General features: G+C 40.0%; 2 protein-coding genes across 3 annotated transcripts; both read left to right on the top strand.

Annotated features, from left to right (window-relative positions):
* Positions 1-24: 24 nt before the first annotated feature.
* vps51 (VPS51 subunit of GARP complex) lies at positions 25-8,756 on the top strand. Its single transcript, XM_032576130.1, has 11 exons — positions 25-195; positions 461-590; positions 1,317-1,463; positions 1,557-1,776; positions 2,649-3,549; positions 4,134-4,349; positions 4,469-4,552; positions 4,643-4,777; positions 4,857-4,978; positions 6,136-6,223; positions 7,984-8,756. Exons 1-11 carry the CDS (start codon positions 25-27, stop codon positions 8,242-8,244), a joined length of 2,475 nt encoding a protein of 824 aa, XP_032432021.1. The 3' UTR covers positions 8,245-8,756.
* Positions 8,757-8,969: 213 nt separating this feature from the next.
* On the top strand, positions 8,970-19,587 carry tm7sf2 (transmembrane 7 superfamily member 2). 2 transcript variants are annotated; one of them, XM_032575527.1, is made up of 11 exons: positions 8,970-9,075; positions 9,777-9,856; positions 11,159-11,355; positions 12,043-12,097; positions 12,385-12,579; positions 13,582-13,685; positions 14,818-14,937; positions 15,625-15,793; positions 15,871-15,951; positions 16,179-16,301; positions 19,240-19,587. In XM_032575527.1, exons 2-11 carry the CDS (start codon positions 9,787-9,789, stop codon positions 19,398-19,400), a joined length of 1,275 nt encoding a protein of 424 aa, XP_032431418.1. In that variant the 5' UTR covers positions 8,970-9,075; positions 9,777-9,786; the 3' UTR covers positions 19,401-19,587. The 2 variants fall into 2 exon arrangements, with proteins under 2 accessions (XP_032431418.1, XP_032431417.1); XM_032575526.1 differs by having other exon boundaries at positions 8,977-9,075; positions 9,638-9,856.
* Positions 19,588-21,531: the final 1,944 nt, after the last annotated feature.

Raw genomic sequence — 21,531 nt, 5'->3', positions numbered from 1 at the left:
TTTGGCAGCTGGTCGGAGTTCAGTATGGACGCCGACGGTTCGGTGTCGGACGAGTCCGGGAGGAGGCGGAGGGTGCACGGCATGCTGAAGCTGTACTACGGGCTAAACGAGGAGGGCAAGGCCCCGGAGCTGCAGTCCCTGGATCCCTGCGACATCAACGGGCCGCATTTTGACCCGGAACTGTACCTCAACAAGGTGCTTCTACTATCACGCCGCAGTCGTATAAACATAAGTCGCTAAAGCCACACATATTTTCCAGCACTTTATATTTACATGTAAATACGTAGGATGACTTTGAGGTCTTGCTCTGGAAACACAAGACACTTGGTGGATGTTAATTTGTTTAAGTTACTAAATTAGCATAAATGGTGGATCTCCCTCGCCACCAATGAATACAAATGAATTATTTTATGTGCTATATTAAAGGATGTTTATGACCATTATGTTTCTTAAACTACAGCTGAGAAGAGAGTGCTCCCTTTCTGAGCTGATGGACCATGAGACCTGCATGGTGAAGCAGATCCGCTCTCTGGACAGTGACATGCAGACCCTGGTCTATGAAAACTATAACAAGTTCATATCTGCTACAGGTAAAGTAGATGATACAAATGTATCTGTAGCCCCTGAACTACTTCATGTTTTGTCACGTTACATTCACAAACTTCAATGTGTACAATAGGCCAACATAAAGCAGTGTAGCATTGTAAAGCGGAAGGATAATACAAGATTTCAACAATAGATCAAGTTTCAAGCCATGTTCTCAGTTTGCTTTAGGTCTGTACTTTGACTGGGCCATTATAACACACAGACTCATCTAAACTTTCTATTATAGATATTTATTAAGCATTTTTTAGTTTTCTTTTCACAAAAGAAAACTAAAACTTTAACTTTTACGGCTCTAAACAAGTTTTATTTAGCTGCACTGAGGCTCAGCGTTAATTGCATTTTGTTCAGACAGTAACTCGTATTCATTACACATACACTGAAATATTTCAATCATTTATTTCTTGTAATTTGATTATTGCGCACATATAATGGAAATATTTAATTGTATGTATAATGAATCTATTTTGAGTTTTTCTTTCTGATATGAGTGACAAAAAATGCTTAACTTTTTCCACAATGTTCACATTTTTTGAGATGTATTTGTAGCACACTTTAAAACAAATGCTAGACTACTTTGTATGAATCTAGTACATACATTTCAACAGATCACATTGAAGTTTTCAGTTGTAATGTGACATAATTTGTAAAGATTTAAGGAGACTGAAGACCTTTGCAAAGCATGTAGGTGAGATATTTCCTCTTTTTGTTAGACACCATCAGAAAAATGAAGAACGATTTCAAAAAGATGGAGGACGAAATGGATTGCCTGTCTGCGAACATGGCTGCTATCACTGACTTCAGCGCTTCCATCAGCAGCACGCTTCAGGACCAGCACGCACAGATAACCAAACTATCTGGTATGATCCACATTAAAAAAAAAAAAAATTTAAACTTTTGTTTACCTTTAGGAGGATTTTGTTAGTTATTTGTCCTGTTATGTTTCCTACCAGGGGTTCACACGCTACTGAGGAAACTTCAGTTTCTGTTTGAGTTGCCTGCTAGACTGAATAAGTGTCTGGAGCTGCAGGCCTACGCTCAGGCAGTGAGCTCCCACCGGCGTGCTCGCTGCGTGTTGCAGCAGTACAGCCACCTGCCTTCCTTCAAGGGGATTCAGGACGACTGCAACGCCATCATGGAGAAGCTGGCTCAGGAGCTTCGGCAGAAGTTCAGGTGGAAATCTGTTAAGATCATGGATGTCCGATGAAGGAAAGATGACACAATCATTAATTACAGGCTCCTTAAAAAGTCTTAAATTCTTGTGTCTAAAATTAAAGCTTTAAAACATGTTAAATTGATCAAATAAGATATGCGTTGGCCTTAAATGCGTTAATCACAGGTCTCATTTTTTGTTGTGCCAGGACTATTTAATATAGTTTGTTGGCTTGTGGGGCTTTTCATTCAGGAAAAAGTCTGAGTTGTACGCAAACATTTTTATTGGGCGAGGCTACCGCATACTGGCTGCAAAATCATCATGTATCATGTATCATGAGTACTTGCAAATTTAAAGGCAATTGGCTTGCCACTGGCTGACCGCTGCTGCCAAGTGCCAACCCATAGGAGGATAGGTGCCAAAAAACTTAAGCTTAGGACTATGGGGGTTAAGACTGTAGAGAGCCGTATGCAACGAGAGAAGCACAAAGTTCACCGTTCTTGTTGTTTGTAATGCAGCAAGTTCCTCCAAACATCCCCTATATTAAAATTTTTTTTCTGTATTAAATTTTATTCTAGTTTCCAATAAATTAAATTTGACTTCCTGAAACCTGTAGATACCATGAATTAGTAAATATGTCCACAGACATGTTTCTTTCACTCTTGATGTGGTAAGCCAGTTGAATAACTGGGACTGAGAACAAAAGCCTTTTTTTAAGATTAAAAAAATCGATGCATTTTCTTCAACTTTACAATTATGTCACATGACATCCATACCCTTAAGATGCGTTGATGTTATGGCAAAACTTGTAAAAGTAGGCATGTGAATATGTTTGCAAGGCACCATGTATTGACTCTGTTCAACAGTATGTTTTGTGTGTGTGTGTTTATAGAGATGGTGGGACGAGCGCCAAAGACCTGTCGGAGTGTGTGGAGCTAATGCTGCAGCTGGATGAGCCAGCAGAGGAGCTCTGTGATAAATTCCTGAGCCATGCACGCTCTCGACTGGAGCTGGACCTTCAGGGGTTGGAAGCAGAGATCAAACCGTACCCGCCACCTCCAGCTCCGAAAGAGGCTGCAACACGCAGGTCATCGTCTTCTACAGCCGCAGGATCTCCGAGCGATAATTCCCCTAAGACGCTCTCTCTGCCTTCTCCCACCCCAAACACCGACATTCTCGAATTCATAGACAGAGGCTGCAATGAATTTGTCAGCAGCTTATGTCTGGTTATTACTTCCTATCAAGAACTGTTCATCAACCATGCTCAGACAGGCGAGCTGGCTTCGAAGAATATTCCTCAGATGGCAAACGGCAAGCTGCAGGCCTTCGTGGATGACCTGGCGGCTCGGTATTTCTCGCTTGTCGAGAGGAGGATACAAGAAGAGAAAGGCGTCGGCGATAATTCCCTCCTGGTCCGCGCTCTAGACCGCTTCCACCGCAGACTGCAGGCCGTGGCCAAACTGCTGCCTGGCTCCGCCGTTCCAAACCGGGGGACGGAAATCGTGATAAGAGCGGCAACGGAGCGCGTGAAGCAGTATCTCTCTGCTCTGCAGAGCTTCTACATGGACAGCCTGACAGATGTGAGACAGGCCCTAGCAACGCCTCGACTTTCCGTGGCTGGAGCCGGAGCGCATCTAGGAGGGCCTGCAGCTGGCCGGGATGCTCCCAGCAGTCTTCCAGAGCTTCTCTCATCTCTGTCAGCTTCTATTCTCAACCAAATCAAGTCGGTGTTGGCGTCAGTCCATCTCTTCACCTCCAAGGACATTACTTTCTCCAACAAGCCTTACTTCAAGGTAAATCTGCTTTGTTAAAAGCATTTTTTATTAACTTTATTGATTTTCAATCAGTTGGTTCCTTCCTCAGAAAGTCACGCAAAATCATTAGATTCATGTTACTGTATAATTGAGAGTTTTTTGCTAATTTTCCACAAAATTGGTCAAAAAACATTGAGTTTAAGTGATGCAAACTCTCATCACCCATGTCAGGTTACAATCTATGATCAATGTGGCGAGTAACAAAAAGTCACATTTACCGACACAAGTATCACAAAATTTCTTGTTGATATTTGTAAATTAGCTTTACGAAATCATTTTGATAGCAAAAAATCAAAAACAAAGGCAAAATATAGGAGGGACAGATCAGTGTGAAAAGATATTTAATATTATTTAATTTTAAGAAGCAATTCCAACACAGCTGTTTATTAATGTCTTAACAGTTTGGGTAGAAGTTTTATCAATACATTCTGGCACAACTGGCCATTTGAGTACATTCATGATATGGACATTGCCCAAAATGAAAATGAGTTTGACACTACTGTTCTAAACAAAGTTAAAAAGTGAGTTTTTAATGAAAGCTTTTCTCTGTATCGTCGCCATAGGGGGAGTTCTGTAGCCAGGGAGTCCGTGAGAACCTGGTGGTGAACTTCATCAGGTTTGTGTGCCAGTCTTCTCGACAGTTTTGTGAAAGCGCCGGAGACAAAGGAGGATCCACGCCCCCGGCTCTCCTGCTGCTGCTGTCTCGCCTCTGCTTGGACTTTGAGACGTCCACCATCTCCTACATACTCACGCTCACAGATGAACAGTTTCTCGTCCAGGTATTGGAGAAATGTAAAATATTTGGGAAAAAACTGCATAGATGTGTGTGGTTGTTGCATGACAAACTGTAAACAAGTTTTTAAAATGACTCTGGTAAAAGACTGGCCATCTTTTTCAGCACCAAAATCCCATAACACCAGTCACAGCATTATGTGGAGAAGCAAGAGAAGCGGCACAAAAGCTCCTCAACCATTATGTCAAGGTATTTCACCATTAGAAATAAAAATACAGAGTCAAGAGTAAAAATACACACCGTATCCAAGACGACACCTTGTTTTCTTTCTCTATCCAGGTTCAGGGGCTGATCATCTCCCAGATGTTAAGAAAGAGTGTTGAAACTCGAGACTGGGTCAACACCATCGAGCCTAGAAACGTCCGAGCTGTGATGAAGAGAGTAGTGGAGGACACCACCTCCATCGACGTGCAGGTATCGCTTCGAACGACAGACTGAGTCAAAGTGCCGCTGTTCCTACCGGAACATCATCCATGAATGTCCTGCACCGCAGGTGGGTCTGTTGTATGAAGAAGGTGTGAGGAAGGCCCACAGCAGTGACTCGAGCAAAAGGACCTTTTCCGTCTACAGCAGCTCCAGGCAGCAACCCCGTTATGCAGCCAGCTACACACCGAGGTGAAGCAACTTTGTTTATAACACTCTGTTGCACTGGTTAGCAGTTTGTGTTTGTAACTCCTGATATACAGATCAGAGGTGAGTTGTGTTTCTATTACAAACATGCACAAAACTTTGTCGATATTCTGCTGATGTAAAAAAACAAACAAACAAACTGTTTCACAATTGCTGCGTTTCCATTAAATAATGAGCTGGTTAATGTGATAAGTCATTAAAAATCATGGCAGCGACAGATATAGACACTTACATGAGACTTCAGTGTCTTATTCTGGCGTTGGAGCGACTTGCCCCTTATATCTCAGAGCGTCTGCGAATGTATTTGGTGTTTTGGGGAAATTGTAGTCAGCGATTTTACAGAAGAGCTATGAATGAAATACTTCCGAATGACAAACTCAACTCTTGATGAACTTCATTCTTTGGCAATGTTAGTTGTTTCAGCACTGACTCTTTGTGGCACCAAATGAGGCCATCTGCTTTGTGGCAGTTTGTACTGACAGTGTGTCAATTCGTACATGTTTTGAAATGCTTTGTAACTTACTCATATTCTACTGTAAAGAGGTGGCTGTTTTACTCAAACATTACTTTAGTCTGATCAGGGACCATATTTCATGAGCCAACCAGTCCCTTTGAGAATCAGACCAAAATAAACAGAAACATAGAAACATTATACAATGTTTTTTGACAGTTTTATCCAAGTTAAATAAATTCTGCAAGGTTTTGGCATTTAAATGATCATTTATCTCCTTGATTCATAAAAATGCTGTGAACAAATTTGTTTAAATGGGGAAAAAATGGAAGTGGGAATGAGTCGGTACAAAATCGGTGAAGAGGTTACTTGAACCAATCCCAGTCAGAAACAGACTGTCATTTAAAACTGCATTTAAATTGGATTTTGTCATATTAAGATATTTGTTGGCAGCGATTATGAGGTATTCAGAGTTATGGTTATATATGTTAAGAGACGAAGAAAAAGCATCTGAAATATGATCACTGTTGTCTACAGAGTTAACGTTAATCATAGTTGCAGTGTTCCTAAAAATTCTTTAAAGTGAAAACTATTGAATTTGCTTTTCTCTAAATAAGTGGATCGTTATTGTTTAGTGATAATGTCTAGAATAGGAACAATAACTGACTGGTTACCTGTTGTTTACCTGCAGCGCTCCCATGGATACCAATCTGCTGAGCAACATCCACAAGCTGTTTTCTGAAAGGATCGACATCTTTAGCTCAGTGGAGTTCAACAAGGTCAGTGCTGATCTTCATTTAGTTAAATAAATATTATTTAACGGCCTTAGAAGCGGCACATGAGAATCTCCTCCACACTAAAGGAGCAGAACGTGATCCGGGACCTGCAGGCTGTCTGCCTTTGGGAACGTGTGAATTGGAGCATGCTCAATGATGCTGCTGGTTACATTTTCAAGTAGACTTCTTCGACTCTGGAGGCGCGGACGTGGGCGCACATTAACATGCTAATGATACCCCTCGATTTCCTCCTTCACATCATTTTCTAGCCACTCAGGAAAGAAAACAACAGAATGTTTAAGGCTGTTCTGCCAATGTAGATTCTTGTTGCATTTATCTAAAGCAACACAAAAAACTTTATTCAGATTTATGTGCTGTTTTCTCTCTGAGTCTGTGTAGAAGTCTCCCTTCTTTGTGTTTCTCGTTTCCAAGCTCTTGATGTAATGAACTGGGCGTCCAACCGCTGGCCGATGTCTTCAGTTTCCTCATAAGCACGCAGGAATTGTCCAGTGTGTGGAGATCTGCTTCTTACAGAGCATGACTTTGCATTCAGAGATGCTGTTCTTTGCTCTGGGGAAGTTTGAATATTCCTTCATGTTGATTTGTTAACTCACAGTAATGGTTTCTGTCAGACGTTTACAGCCACTCAACATTGGCATGTCATTTATGTTAATTTTGATCTTTAATTGATCTCATTTGAGGGGGGATTGATTATTAAAGCTTCAATGCATTTTTACAAACAAGTACCAGGCAAATTTACATTTACTGTGGATTTTCTCTGACTTGAATAGTGACAAAATTATACAAACTGGATCAAATTAACATAACCACCCCCACCAATATTTGAATAAATGGCTTTTAGCAAGTTACAGGAACAAAAACACATTCTTCTTGTAGCCATCAAGTAATGGCAGTTTGCATAAAATGGCTGGCTGCCTAGAACAAATAATTCATGAATTTCAACAAGGCTGACTTTGGAGCCATTCCAAAAGCTTTATATTAGTCAGCTTTACCTATTCCAAAACCAACTTTGAGATGTATTTGAGGGTTCATTTACACCAGCCCTGTTCAGTTCGCTTTGATCCAACTCTAGTTTGTTTGCGTAGAAAGTCTGGTTCATTTAGGAAGTGTGAATGCGTAATCGAACCCTGATGTGGACCAAAAAGTGAAATTTGGTCCTCCTAAAAACCCAGGTGAAGACTGGTTGAAGTGAACTCTGGTGCGGGTTGAATGCATACGTGAACGCCAAGCGGACCAGAGACCGCTTCAAAGGCAGGACGCGAACTAAAGTGCAGGGCATTGTGGGTAAATACAACCAAAACAAACGCATGAGTCTAGTGCTAGCTGGAAAAATAGTTGGGTTTTTTTGGTTTGTTTGTTTTTTAACAACTTACAAAAGAAAAATCCTACAACTGACGCCACTTTATTTTTGTTTACACTTTGTGAAGAAGGTTCAGAGGTTTTCATGTTTCCTTCAGTAGTTCTCGGTGCAGCGCCACCACAGGCGAGGGGAGGAACAAGGTTTGGATCGTTTTGACACAATGGAGTGTGAAAAAGTACCACACCAGCTGAAAATGTAACAAATGTTGCAACTTTGGTCCCCAATCCAACAAGTATAAAAACATGCAGGACGGTGGCTTTAGCAAGCTTCAAACGTTGTGGTGGCTGTGAGTTTGTTTTGACCTACGCTCTACTGTTCTTCATTCCTTAGGCCTTATCCCGTCACCCGTCTGCTGGCCAAATTAACGTGTCCTCTCTCCCAGGTCTCTGTGATGACGGGAATCATCAAAATCAGCCTGAAGACGTTCCTGGAGTGTGTCCGCCTGCGCACTTTTGGGCGCTACGGCCTGCAGCAGATCCAAGTCGACTGCCACTACCTGCAGATGTACCTGTGGCGCTTCGTATCGGACGAGAACCTTGTTCACTTCCTGTTGGATGAGATAGTGGGAAGCGCCGCCCACCGCTGCCTGGACCCCTCACCGATGGAGCAGAGTGTTATTGAAGTGATCTGTGAGAGAGGTTGAGTTGTACCTCTGTTACGTTGTTCGGGGATCGTTTAGCCACTATTGGCATTAGTTCGGTGAATACTGTAAACATATTGTAGGAAAATAATTATCCGAATCTCTTGTTGATTACTACTACCACAGTTCTTGGCTGGTATATTTCCAAGATTTACCAATCATGATGTTGTCTGTTGAGTTTACTTACAGTTTCTACTGGTAATCATTTACTATAAAATAATAATTAAACAAAAAACTTGGATTCAGTGTGAAAACAGGGGATCTCTAGCACTCCGACCTTGAAGATAATATGACTGTGAATAGAAAACACTGACGACTAAAGAGCAAAGCTGTGTCCAGTGAAAGCTGCTCCATTGATAAATCTCTTCAGGCTATTTGCGGACTTTTTTGTTTTCATTCATTAACTGTAAACTGCAGTACATCTGTGTTTCATGTCTGTTTTCTGTACATGTCTGAATAGTGAATACACTAACTTGAATGTGTGTCCAGAATAAACATGTATGGGTTTAAAAGAACATGTTCTTATTCATTCTTAAAATATGAAACTTTAGGTATTGCTTTCCTAAAGCATCGATGCGACTCGAGAGTTATTTCACAACAGACTAGCCTCTGAGGAGTTTTCCAGCTTCAGCTATCGCCATCTGGTTAGCTGGCTCTGATTGGTTAAGGCATCTTGTCTTCACCCTCTTCTGATGACAACGGACAAATCTGATTGGCTGAGAGGGAGCTCCATGCCGACAGGTCGCACTTTGGGCGAATCCACGTGCAGGTTGCAGAATGGACGGACAGGACAGCCTCTGAGGCTCCGCAGACTCCCTCCTATACCCAACACTGGTAAGAGCTTTTCATTTACTGTTGAATAACAGATTCTCACTTTGACGTTCAGGTAATGGTAACTGCGGCGTTTCTAGATGGTGTTTACCTCCCATTTCTGTGTAGAAAGGTTAGTCTGTGTGTCACTGATTGCACTTTGACCCAAGTTTGGTCCCCGTCATTTTTGACAGATATTACATTAACACAACCCGCTTATTAAACATACCCTAGAGCAAATAATGTCAGGATTATAACTGTATAAAACTTTTTCACTTATCCTTGGAGATTTTATTTTCTGCTCTTCGCAGTTCTGTTATTTTCTAAGGCAACATTTTGATTCTCATTTATTGAGTTTGCTTTTTCTTTAAATGTAAATATTTAATTTAATAACGGAACTAGTCTGAAATGCAAGACTTCACAATATTTTAGAAAGTTTAAGTTTTTTTTAAGCATGTGTGGTGTATCATATCAGCTGTAACATCTAGATAGCAATTTTATAACTGCGTTGTTGTACACTCCCAGTTAGACGTTTATCAAGGATCGTTGTCCTTAATTTTGAACCATTTTCCTGTTGATTTTAAAGGGAAGTTGAAGAATTTTGAGTTTTATTATGTCATCCACTAATGCTGCACCACCTGGAGCAAAACAGACCAGCATCATGATGCTGCCACCGCCACAACAGTTTTCATGACGTCCACTGTCTGTGTCAATATCCTAAACAGGAGGAGAAAAATGGGACCCAAAAAAGCCCTGAAACACAGACTGTCAAACGACACAGAAAGAGAGTTTGGAGGAACTCTGGGTAAGCTAGAGCCGTGCCGCAAAGTTTAATACATTTGAATCTGTGGTGGAAGACTCATGTAAAAATAATAAATGAAGACACTTTAGGACCGACTGTGTTTTCCTAATATATTTTCACATATGGAGGAGTGGCAGAAACTTTTCTCAGACTGATGTCAGAGACTGACAGATTGTTACAAGAAGCGTCTTGTTATTTCAGCCTAACTGTAACACAAGCTATCAGAGGATGCTTTAGGTGTCCTAACACTTTTCTCAGTTTTTTTTGTTGATGTGTTTTATTTAATACGTAAAGTAAGATACATCTTTGGTTTTAATGTTATATAAAATCTTTTTTTATTTCAGCCAAAGTGGAACTGTTAGAGGACGAGATGTCCTAACGTTTGCCTCCGCTAGGAAACATTTGATCGTTGATGTGTGTAAAATAAAGTTAATTTCTGGTGTCTTGGTCCAATTAATCCATTTTCTTTTTTAGAGATAAGCAAGATTAGACATTATTATTAATAAGCAAACACATATTATATATGAAAGGAAGTCACAAACTTGTGCACTTCAATATAAATGCAACATAAGCAGTATTATTTATTAATGTATTATAAAGTGATTCACTGATGAACATGTACAATAATTTGTGAAAAATGATTTTTCAAGACGTTGTTAAACTAGTTGTTTTCTTACAGAAATTTATTTCTTTTTAGTTTCTAGTGCAAATATCTTAGTACACTTGAAATAAGACAAAACTAACTTACAAATAACTGTTCAGCAAGGCAAAGGAGCTTATTTTATATATATATTTTTAAAAATCCCTAATATTGATTTTAAAAAGTACTGGCTTCACTGGCAGATTTTTTTTTTGACTCAAGACATTTTTCCCTAAATGACAAAATCTGCCAGATTTTTTTAAAATAGCAATATTAAGGAATTATTGGCATTAAATAAGCTCCTAAGTATCACACTGAAGAGTTATTTCTAAGTTAGTTTTGTCTTATTTTAAGTGTACTACGACGTTTGCTCTAGAAACGAGGCAAAAATACTTGGTAGGATTTTGTGTTTATGCAGTTCAATAATGTGTTTATAGAACGGAGCTCATCTGATACTGACAGGCTTATATCCACAGTAATTTGCGACCATGCAGTTTGATTTGCTAATCCTGACATTATTTTAAATGTCTTTATTGTCTGGTATTTTTTGTCCCACTCATTTCATGCAGGGACCTTCAATATCTTCAGTATTTTTGCTGTCATCAGTCAAAGTTCTTGAACTGTCTTACCATCCCATCGTCTCATTTCCTCCTGTGTTCCCTCAGGTGCCGTGTGCATTCCCGTTTTCCTCCCACTGACCGTTCTCTTCCTGATCTGTGTGAGCCAATCGCCGGAGGCCAGCGTCCTCCAGTGGCCCCCCTGCCTCCCCTCCGTCGACCAGCTGTGGGACCCGCTGGCTCCCATTCTGCTGTTGGGATGGATCGGACTGCATGTCCTCCTCTACTTGCTGCCGTTAGGAAAGGTATGAAATGTCTACAAAATGGCCACTTGGTTTTGGTCTGTCACATAAAATCTCAGTTAAATCCAAGGAAATCTGTGGTTTTAATATGATAAAAGAAGGTTCAAGTGTTATGAATATTACAAATATAGTACATGATTAATCAATGACAAACCATTAAACTGTTTATATTTTTATATTAGTTAGCTCTGTGAGGTGGCTGGGTTGAATATCCTTGTCATCATTTGTTTCTTTTAGTTGTGCATCTTTTGTTTTGGCCATTAATAGCACTCTACAGAATGCAAGATCTTGTCTAAACTTACAATGTAAAATACATAATTAATTAATCTGCAAGTGTAGAACAGCAGAAACACATAAACAGTAGTGATGGTATTATCTTTGGCCACTGCTTATTACATCTTTAAATAAATATAAAATGTAAAACAGAGAAAGAGTTCATTGAGTTTCTCGTTATGTTATTTGTTTTGATTTATACGATTACCTTTCTTCAAACTGCATGTTGTGATTATTGTTTTGACACATCCATCAGGTCTTTGAAACATTACTACATTGTTCTCAAGTATAATATTGATAACCTTTTGGTCAGGCTGACCTCGTGATGCTGCAGCACATCTACTACTGGGTATTTTGTTATCAAGTGTTTCTGCTTGATTTGGTGACGTTTCTCACCAGTGCTCTTTCTGTATGCAGGTTTCTGATGGATTAGCGCTGAGGGACGGAAGCCGCCTCAAGTATCCCATAAATGGTATTAATCAGCTTCATTGTTGATCAACAGTTTTTTTTTAAATAAATCTCTTTGTCCAAATAAATAAATAAAGTGTGATGTTTTATTGTTCTGCATCACCAGCTGTTATATTTCCTATCTCCTAGTATGACACTTTACTCATGTTTGCCTGTTTGAGCTGAAGTTTACTTTAGATAAACATTTCCTCTATCTGCCAACTTTTAGCTGTTTTTTTTAAAATGCAGTCCTCCATCTGTTTGCTCTCCCTGGGGCTATAACATTTAGCTTTGTTTGTTTTCCTCCCTGAGGTTTCCATGGCCTGTGCATCAGCGCCGTGTTGCTGTCGGTGTTGCTGGGGCTCGGCGCTCCTCTTGGATATCTGTTTGAGCTGCTGGTGCCGCTGGCGGTGTCTGCCATCGCCGTGTCGTTCCTGTCCTCCGTCTACCTCTACGTCCGCTCTTTCTGGGCTCCCTCCCATGCTCTGGCCCTGGGGGGAGACACAGGTGAGAGACTGAGCTTCACCAGCAAAAAGCAACACGAAAGCGCTGTGTAAACACGGCCGGTGGCTACGCACTGCGCATTCGAATGCCCGTTTGTTGGATTGCGGGAGGGTTTTTGGTTTTCCTGTGGGTAAATATCTAAGAGCCCTGCTGCTCGGCAGGAGTTTGCAGGCATCAGCATCAGCTGCATTCTGCCTTTTTAAGTCGGGTGACCCCGCTGCGCCAGCTACACGCTGTTCTTATGTCTCCTCAGGCAATAAGCAACCACAAAGGCAGAAAACAGCAGAAATGTTATTCAGTTTCTGAGAGGATACATTCTGCTAATAAACAGAAAAACACATATGACTGTATCAGCTCTGTTTCTGATGTTAGAGTTGCATGTGGGGCTGAAATGATTCTCGACTAATTTTGTGAACAGTTGATCGTTGACCAAATATGCGGACTCAAACAAGGTCAATTGCTGAAAGAACAACATACTCGCATCAGCAATTAAGCCAAAAACTTAATATATTTAGCATGTAAGAAAAACCTTCTTTGTGTGTAAATACGTTTTATCCAACTCATGGCCCAGTTTTAGCTTCACTTGGTTGAAATTTAGCATTAAAAAAAATTCCTATTCGCTGCCCATTTATTAATTGGTTTATCCAAAAGTGAATCAACATCAGTCCTACACTGTACTGACGTCAAGTGGAAAGGCTGAACTTTTACACGCTAAATGAATGCTACGTTGTAAAATTTTAGGCAATAAAGTGTTTTTCTTATTTGCTTATTGGTAATTAATGTTTAAAGTTATCAAATATATAAATGATGCATAAAATTCTTAAAGAGAACATGTAGATAAATGGTTATATTGGTACACAATATGAAAAATTATTTCCTATTTCATTTGTTCTATTTATTTATACAGGAATAAGGTAACTTGAACAGTATCTTAACACCTGAGCTGAAGAAATCTAAGCATCTTCAAAGAGTCGTCGTTTGTACTTGTTGTCTATCTTGTTGTAGGGAATCCCCTTTATGACTTCTTCATTGGGCGGGAGCTGAACCCTCGGATCGGAAACTTTGACCTCAAGTATTTCTGTGAACTCAGACCAGGTCTGATTGGTTGGGTAAGTTCAATATTCAATGTGACAAATCATGTTCTGGTTTACTTTTACATTTTTGATCACGTTTTCCAAAAGTTAGGAAAAAGCGCAACATAAAATGTCACATATTTTTTGTTTTCCTGATGGTGATGTATCCAAATGTGATGCAAAACGGTGTCATAAGACCTAAACTCCCCTTTTAAAAAAAACAAAACAAACAAAAAACAAACTGACCACCGGGTGGCACTGTTGCTCTCCTCTGATCGATTTGCAGCCTCAGTTTGTCGCAACCCAGATCAAAGTTCTGTTGCCTCCCTGATGACCCAGCACAGTACCAGATTTATTGGACATTTTTATCTCGCATCTGTGTCACCAGAGAAAATAATTTAAAAAAAAAAAACATAGAGAGAGATTTATTAGTTTGAAATGAAACGTTTTTATCACTCCACCAGATCCTTTCAGAATAGAAATAATTTTTTTTTTAGAAGATTTAAGTACAAAAGGAAAGTGGTGTCCCTCTTTAGTCACGGTGCAAACAGTTAAACCTTTGCACATGTGAATGTTTTAAAGCAGCGTGCGTAGGAGAGCAGAAGAAAAACCTTCCACCAACTGGCTCCAGACAATGTGTGGGATTTTATTTTATTTTTGTCTTTTATACATCTTTGGAAATGTCAAAACTATTTACTTTTTAGTGTTCAGAATTTTTACAATTGATGATAATATTCCAAATTAAAACAACTAAACAAACTCACATGATCGTGTACTGACAAATGACAGTAATTTTACAGTTCGAAGCTACAGAAGATTCATAAGGTTCAGAGTAACAAACGGTAAGATGCAGAATTACAACAAAGTCACGATTCACTTACGTTTATCATTTGGTTCACAATGTATCAGCGTGAGACTGGAACATTGTGATCATGGATTTAGCTTCGTGTCAGGAGGAGAAGCTACACCATTAGCTTTGATTGCTAATGCTTTGCAATAGAAATCAACCCCCTTGAGCTTTTTTTTATTTTTTATTTTTAACATTACCACCAACTTTACAAACTTTACCTGATGCGGTGTACTTAAAATAAACACTACTTCAAAAAACAAGTCATCTCTGACTGAGTGAGTGATTACTATATACTAGCTATTATCTCTGTCCCTTCAGGGGGTCATTAACCTCGGGATGCTGATGAAGGAGGCGGAGCTTCGCGGTTCTCCTTCCCTCTCCATGATCCTCGTCAACTGCTTCCAGCTGCTTTATGTGGCAGACGCTTTATGGAACGAAGTGAGCTTTGTTACTTGTATTGTACAAAGATATTTGATATGTCACATGTGTCAAACTCAAGGCCTGCGGGCCAAATGTGGTCATTTAGAGCCGTCTGGACTTCAAATTACATGAAGAAGTCCTTCCAGTTTTTCAACAAATCGGAAAAATGTACACAAAATTCACACAAAATCTACAAATTCCCACATTTTTTTCTCAAAATTGGCCAAAAACATTGAGTTTAAGTGACTGCAGCCTCAGCCTTCTTTGATGTCAAATTACAGTCAGTGATCAATACGGCGATTAATAAGAAGTCACATTTAATATCATACATTAGCACAAACATCATAAAAGTTTCTTACAAATATTTCTAAATTAGCACCACAAAATCGGTGATTTTGGTTGTTAAAAAACCCACAAAAAAAATCTCAAAATCCTGGATGGACTGATCAGTGTGAAGAGACGTTCAATGTTATTTTAAGAAACACTGAAGGCTGAAACAAGCAGCTATTTATTCATATTTTCACAGTTGAATTGGTTTCATCATTACATCCTGGCACAACTGGCCTTTTAAGAACAGTCAGATTTTTGATGTGGCCCAAAATGAAAATGGGTTTGAAACTCCTGTGTGGAGGCTGATTCAACATTTTATTTTGCATTGTTAATATGGTTTTTTTTTCTTTTTCGCCGTTTATTCATTCTCACCAGGAGGCCGTTCTGACAACAATGGACATTGTGCATGATGGCTTCGGGTTCATGCTGGTGTTTGGCGACCTGGCCTGGGTTCCCTTCACCTACGGCCTGCAGGCTTCCTTCCTGGTTGTTCACCCACAGAGTCTGTCTTTGCTCACGGCGGCGGCCATAGTTGCCCTCAACGGTGAACATTGTTTTCATTGGGTTGTGTTTCATGGCACATTTGATGATTTTTAAACACGCGTTTCCGTTTGTCGTCAGGTGCTGGGTATTACATTTTCAGAAAATCCAACTCGCAGAAGAACCAGTTCAGGCGAGACCCGACTCACCCCAGCGTTTCAGGTCTTCCGTCATTTCCATTCTTTTTTTCTTTTATTTTTTTTATCGTTCGGCAAAAGCTGTGGAAATTTATCGAGGGAATCCATTTTGTCACGTCATTTGATTTCATTTGTAATAAAGTAACTCCGCTCATGCATGTCCTCCTCTTGTCAGGACAGGAGAGGAAGAAGCTGAGGTGTGAATTTTTGTGTTTTTTTTGCCTAATCTGCATTCTGCACAACTCCTTACAGGACTGGAGACCATCGCCACAGCAACAGGGAAACGGCTGCTGGTGTCAGGCTGGTGGGGCTTCGTTCGTCATCCCAATTACCTCGGCGACCTCCTTATGGCGCTGGCGTGGTCCCTGCCATGTGGTAAGATCGCTTCAGACTCCCCGCTGCCTTGTTGACCAACCTCACACAGCCTCAGAGGCTCTTTTGTGTGACTTCAATTGTCAAATTGAATCTAAAATAGAAAATGTATACAAAATTGACCAATAATTCTTTAGTTTCTTCATGTATATTTGTTAAAAAAGATCAAATGAAGTACGAAATATGCAATAATAATAGGTGAAACAGGCTCAAGATTCTCTGTCACTTGTCTTTCAAGGGCAGATGAGGAAAAAAAGTCATTGATTAAGACAGTTTTTGGTCCTTCTCTTCTCATTATGAGATATTTGTATTATTATTATTAAATTAGTAATCGTTTTTTTACTATTATTGTTTAAATCCCAGTTCGTAGTGTGTGTTAATGACCAGCTGGGTGGAGTTTTAGACCAGTGGAAAAAAAGTTTTTTGTGATGGCCGGACGAGGCCAGTAAAAAGTTTAAGGGGTCACAGCTATAAAACAAATATTCTACAATGTAATATAACATAAAATAACATAACATGACTCTGAATTTCAATTTCTTTTACATAAAAATTTATCTCTGGAGGCGCAAAGAGGTGGTGAACATTTTTCAAGAGGGGGCCATGGTCCTCCCTTGCCCCCCATTAGAGGACGCCACTGTTTAAGTTGTTAATTATATCCAACAAATCAGGTTGTGTGAATCTGTGATATTTGATAAAGTGAATTGAGCAAAGAAGCAGCCCTTCCTGCTTGCACATTTACTATTTAGTTCCAATTATCTACTTATATTTAACTATTTGGCTTGATTTTTTACAAACTTCATCAACCACATAAGAAATATCCTGCACAAACAGAAGATGGTGCGTTTGTGGGCTTTCTGTTTTCCTTGGCTCGTTAGATCTGTGCCACTTGGCAGGGATGTTGTTCCACTTTTTCCAATCAAAGTCTCCCTGTCACCAGTGGCTTCGGAGAGAGGTTTCCTGCTGACAGCCATGTGATAGGATCCTGACTCGTGTCAAGACCCGCTTCAGATACTTTAGCTTTTTTCCGTCATTGTGGTTGTTGGTTGATGGTTTCGCTTTGGTTCCTTTTAAATGCATTTTGGGGAATTTTCTTTTTTCAATAAAGAAAGAAAATAGGCCAAATAGAATTATGGATTATTCAATAAATCCCTATAATCTGCGATGTAAATATCTACAACGTTTTTCCGTGAGCCACCACTTCACCAGGTAAACTGACAGGGTGACTCTTTGGTTTCAGCTGTTTAATGAATCAGAACCTGCTGCTGACGAAACCTTTTACAGTGAGATGTTAGCATCGATGAGTAATAATCAGCCTTACAGTGATTTTTTTTTGTATTTTATTTTAAAGTAGTTCCATATAGTACACAGCCTGCATAGTAAACCATAGCAGCACAGATTTCTGTCTGAAAGCCTGATGGTTGCTACAGATATCTTTACAGATAATATTGAGCAGAGAGGATTGGGCTTTTTCTCACACGAGCCCTTTCATGTTTTTGACTTTTTTTCCTCATGGAGGTCGTCATGATCCCTTTTGTAGGACAGCAGTGCATACCTAAAACTTGTTTTAATCTCTTTTGATGTTGAATGGCATGACCTTAAAGTACCGATTGCCCATGCGCCCCACGTAGCTGGACATCAAAGCTTCCCAGCACCTTCTTCACTGCTTTGAGGTCATCTTTAATATTCTTACATCTGATGTTTTGTATTCAGTCCCTTTCTTATCTTCACATCCATGTGAAAACCCTACAAAACACAGCAAGGGTGAAAGAAGCCATAGCTGTTTCTGGCACTGTTTACAGTATAGTCTGCTAGATCGTTTACACATTGATTAGCAGTTTTTTTTTAATCATAATAGCATAATCTCACACAGAAAAGTAAATATTATCTTAAAATAAATATATATTTTTTAAATAAATTCCACCCTTCGCAATCCTGTTTATTCTAACTGAAGTATTTTTGCATAGAAATGTCTAATCAGTAATCCAGAACTTCCTTATTGTGGAGATATACCTATTGGATGACACAGAAGCTTTTTCCTCTTTGCCGCTCCACAAAAACTGTGTGATTTGCTCAGATAAAACCAACTTTTGAGGTATTATGCAACTAACACGACATGTAGTTCTGGAAGAGAAAAGGCCCTGAAACCCACAGTTAAGTACGGTAGCAGACTTATTATGCTGTGGGCCTGTTTCCCTTCCAAACTCTCTCAAAATCAGGTTACAGTTCATGGCAACGTGAAGAGATTTCAAACACACATATCTCTATCCCTCGGATGTTTTAAGGCCTTATTCTGCCTTTCTTAACCTCTTACGATATTTTCTGTATTTTTGACCAAACAGTGAGATTTTGACACAATGACACGGCAGACTGCATCACTTTTCCTTGAGCTATCCCCGAATAGCAGCTGTCAGACCTTTGTTGCGGTTGATGTTTCTCTCTACCTCTCATTGAAATTCAGCTTAAAGTGACTCACTGCTGTCGCAGCCTTTGCAACCGAGACGTATTTTGCAGTTTCTGTCTTAATTGCTGGTGCAAAATCCCAAACTGAGAAATTCTTCACTTCTAAAAAAAAATAAAATAAATGGCAGCATGTTCCTGACAAAAACTGAGGAAACAATGACAGACAGACAAAGACTCTAAGTACAGGCTTACAAAGTGACCGTCAAGATGAATCAACACTGAACTGTATGGGGATAATCAAACAGCTATTGAGCGCCAGGCTTTTATGTAACACAGACGGAAAAGAAAGTGCGCTGCTATTTGCGGAGGGGGGCTGCACTCTTGATTACAGCTTGTTAAATGTGGTTCACGTCACAAACGCTGGTGAAGCGAAGGTGTGTGTTTCTCCTCTCCCATCCAACACTGATTAATCCCTCGGGTGACATTTTTAGGCTGCTTTTTAGGTCATTTATGCTTGTCGCTCTTCTGTTTTCCCCTTCAGGCTTCTCTCATCTCTTGCCATATTTCTACGTGGTTTACTTCACCGTCCTGCTGGTTCACCGGGAGGCCCGGGACGAGAGGCAGTGCAGGGCCAAGTACGGACTCGCGTGGGACGCCTACTGTCGCCGAGTTCCCTACAGGATCTTCCCGTACATTTACTGAAAAAGGACAACATGCTGGATTTTTTTTAAATGCTGGTGCACAACCTCAGTTTACATAGAACCAGAATGTCAAATTTAATTCACACAGACCAGAAGTGGAACCTGCTGGTTGAGATCAATGTTTACATCGGACCTGGTTTAGATGGTAGAGAACTGTATCAAATTAAATTCTGATTTTATAAACCTAAGACCATAAACATTTCCTCTTTTTTAATGTATGTGAAAATAATTTCCTCCGAGATAAGACAAAAAACAAACTCTGAAGTGTTTTTTATTGAAATGAAGTCACAACCTTTACATTACAGTGTCCATTTGGTGAAGCTCAATATAAATACATTCAACAAATTAGGTTTCTTATTTGTTGCAACTTTTTAAATTGAGTTAGCATTTAACATTTGTTTTCTAAAAACATTTTAAAAGGAATTTACAGACTTCCGCTTCCGGCATGCCTGAGTAGAGACGCTTGCAGACGACGCACTGACCGAAATATCTTTTAATTTACCTGTTATTAAAATTTAATTCCACCTACATTTCCAGAAGACGCTACTACAATGACCTCGTCACAAAAGTCTACAAGAAGAGAACAGAAGATGAGGGAAAATGATGATGCGAAGACGACACAGAAACAGCTAACACTTGATGCTAGCTTAACTCAGAATGAAACAGGGACCGACTTGCTAATGCTAACAGAGCTCCGCAAATTTCGAGAAGAATCTGGAACGGCGCAACGAGACATTTTAGAATCCCAATCCCGGATGGAGGCATCGATTGCAGAAATAAAAAAGAGAATCGATTCACTGGAAGAGAGACTGAACACAGCGGAAGAGAGAGTGAGTAACGCAGAAGATCGTGGCCTACAGCAGGAAAGGGTGCTAGCTTACTTACTCAAAAAAGACGCCAAAGTAGCTGCAAAATTGGATGATATAGAGAATAGGATGCGCAGGAACAATATAAGAGTGTATGGGATAAAGGAAGATTCAGAAGGAAAAGAGATGATCCCGTTTATTAAAGATTTTTTAAAATCTGCGCTGAAGCTGCCTGAAGGCACGGACATTTGCATTGAAAGAGCCCACAGAGCTACAGTTCCGAAGCCGAAGCCGACATCTCCACCGAGATCCATAATAGTTCGCTTCCTGGATTCCAATGTTAAGCAGCTGGTACTACAGTGTGCCTGGAAGCAGCGGGAGGTGGAGTTTCGGGGAAACAAAATTTTCTTTGACCAAGATTACTCCACCGAGGTACAGAGAAAAAGAAAACAAGTGCGTGAAGTCATTAAAAAGCTGAAGGAACGCAACATAAAGGCACAGTCACCATACCCGGCTCAACTTAGACTGTTTTTGGATAAGGGTGTCAAGACCTTCTCCTCTCTTTTGGAGGCCCAATCCACTCTGAAGGAACTCGGGATCCCGGTGGAGGTGGATGAGCGGGACGTCCTGGAGAGAGATTTGCTAAACAACAATTGGCAGACCCAGGGGAGACGTGGAAGGGCCGATCCAGGTCTGGATAACATGGACATCAGGGCCATACTAAACTCGGTGGATCAGCACAAGCAGGGTTGAGACGGTACTGTTTTACCTGATTCTATCCTGATTTAGCCGACATTTTATTCAAAGGTGGATCTTGTTAAAAGTATAAATAAGGACATGCAGGTAAAATACTACATTAATACTTATGGACTATCGGTTGGCGTATTCGCAGTGAGTGTTTTACTTTTTTCCCTTTTTTTTCTTTTTTTTATTGGGCATTTAGTGCAGTAGAATAGGAGACTATGTGGTCTACTGCTTACACACAAGGTGTACTCCGCCCAGGGAGGCCATTATCCCTGTCCATTTTACATCAGGAGTGTGCTGCCTGTGTTTTCCAAAAGCGCAGCACATGGAATACTTGGAAGTTCTGTGAAGATGAAGATCTGACTACTTGTTCATTCTGTTCATTGTTTTTCGGCGAGCTGATTTTGAATGTTAGAGATATTTGCATAGGGATCAATATATTACTGGAGGGATGTAACTTTTTTTTTGTTTTCATATAAATATGACGACTTTGAAAATTGTTACTTACAATATTAATGGAGTAAATCACGTTATAAAAAGGAAAAAAATTCTAATGCAATTAAAAAGGTTGAATTGTACAAT

This window comes from Xiphophorus hellerii, chromosome 11, assembly GCF_003331165.1.
Source record: "Xiphophorus hellerii strain 12219 chromosome 11, Xiphophorus_hellerii-4.1, whole genome shotgun sequence".
Taxonomy (NCBI): domain Eukaryota; kingdom Metazoa; phylum Chordata; class Actinopteri; order Cyprinodontiformes; family Poeciliidae; genus Xiphophorus; species Xiphophorus hellerii.
This window is presented reverse-complemented; position numbering and strand designations above follow the sequence as displayed.

Bases quoted from the DNA above. Each gene is read 5' to 3' on its own strand.
- vps51 (XM_032576130.1), top strand. From the start codon at position 25: ATGGACGCCGACGGTTCGGTGTCGGACGAGTCCGGGAGGAGGCGGAGG. The intron at 1,464-1,556 runs GTATGATCCACA...GTTTCCTACCAG, and splicing joins ACAGATAACCAAACTATCTG to GGGTTCACACGCTACTGAGG. The intron at 6,224-7,983 runs GTCAGTGCTGAT...CCTCTCTCCCAG, and splicing joins GCTCAGTGGAGTTCAACAAG to GTCTCTGTGATGACGGGAAT.
- tm7sf2 (XM_032575526.1), top strand. From the start codon at position 9,742: ATGACGTCCACTGTCTGTGTCAATATCCTAAACAGGAGGAGAAAAATG. The intron at 9,857-11,158 runs GTAAGCTAGAGC...GTGTTCCCTCAG, and splicing joins AGAGTTTGGAGGAACTCTGG to GTGCCGTGTGCATTCCCGTT. The intron at 12,580-13,581 runs GTGAGAGACTGA...ATCTTGTTGTAG, and splicing joins GGCCCTGGGGGGAGACACAG to GGAATCCCCTTTATGACTTC.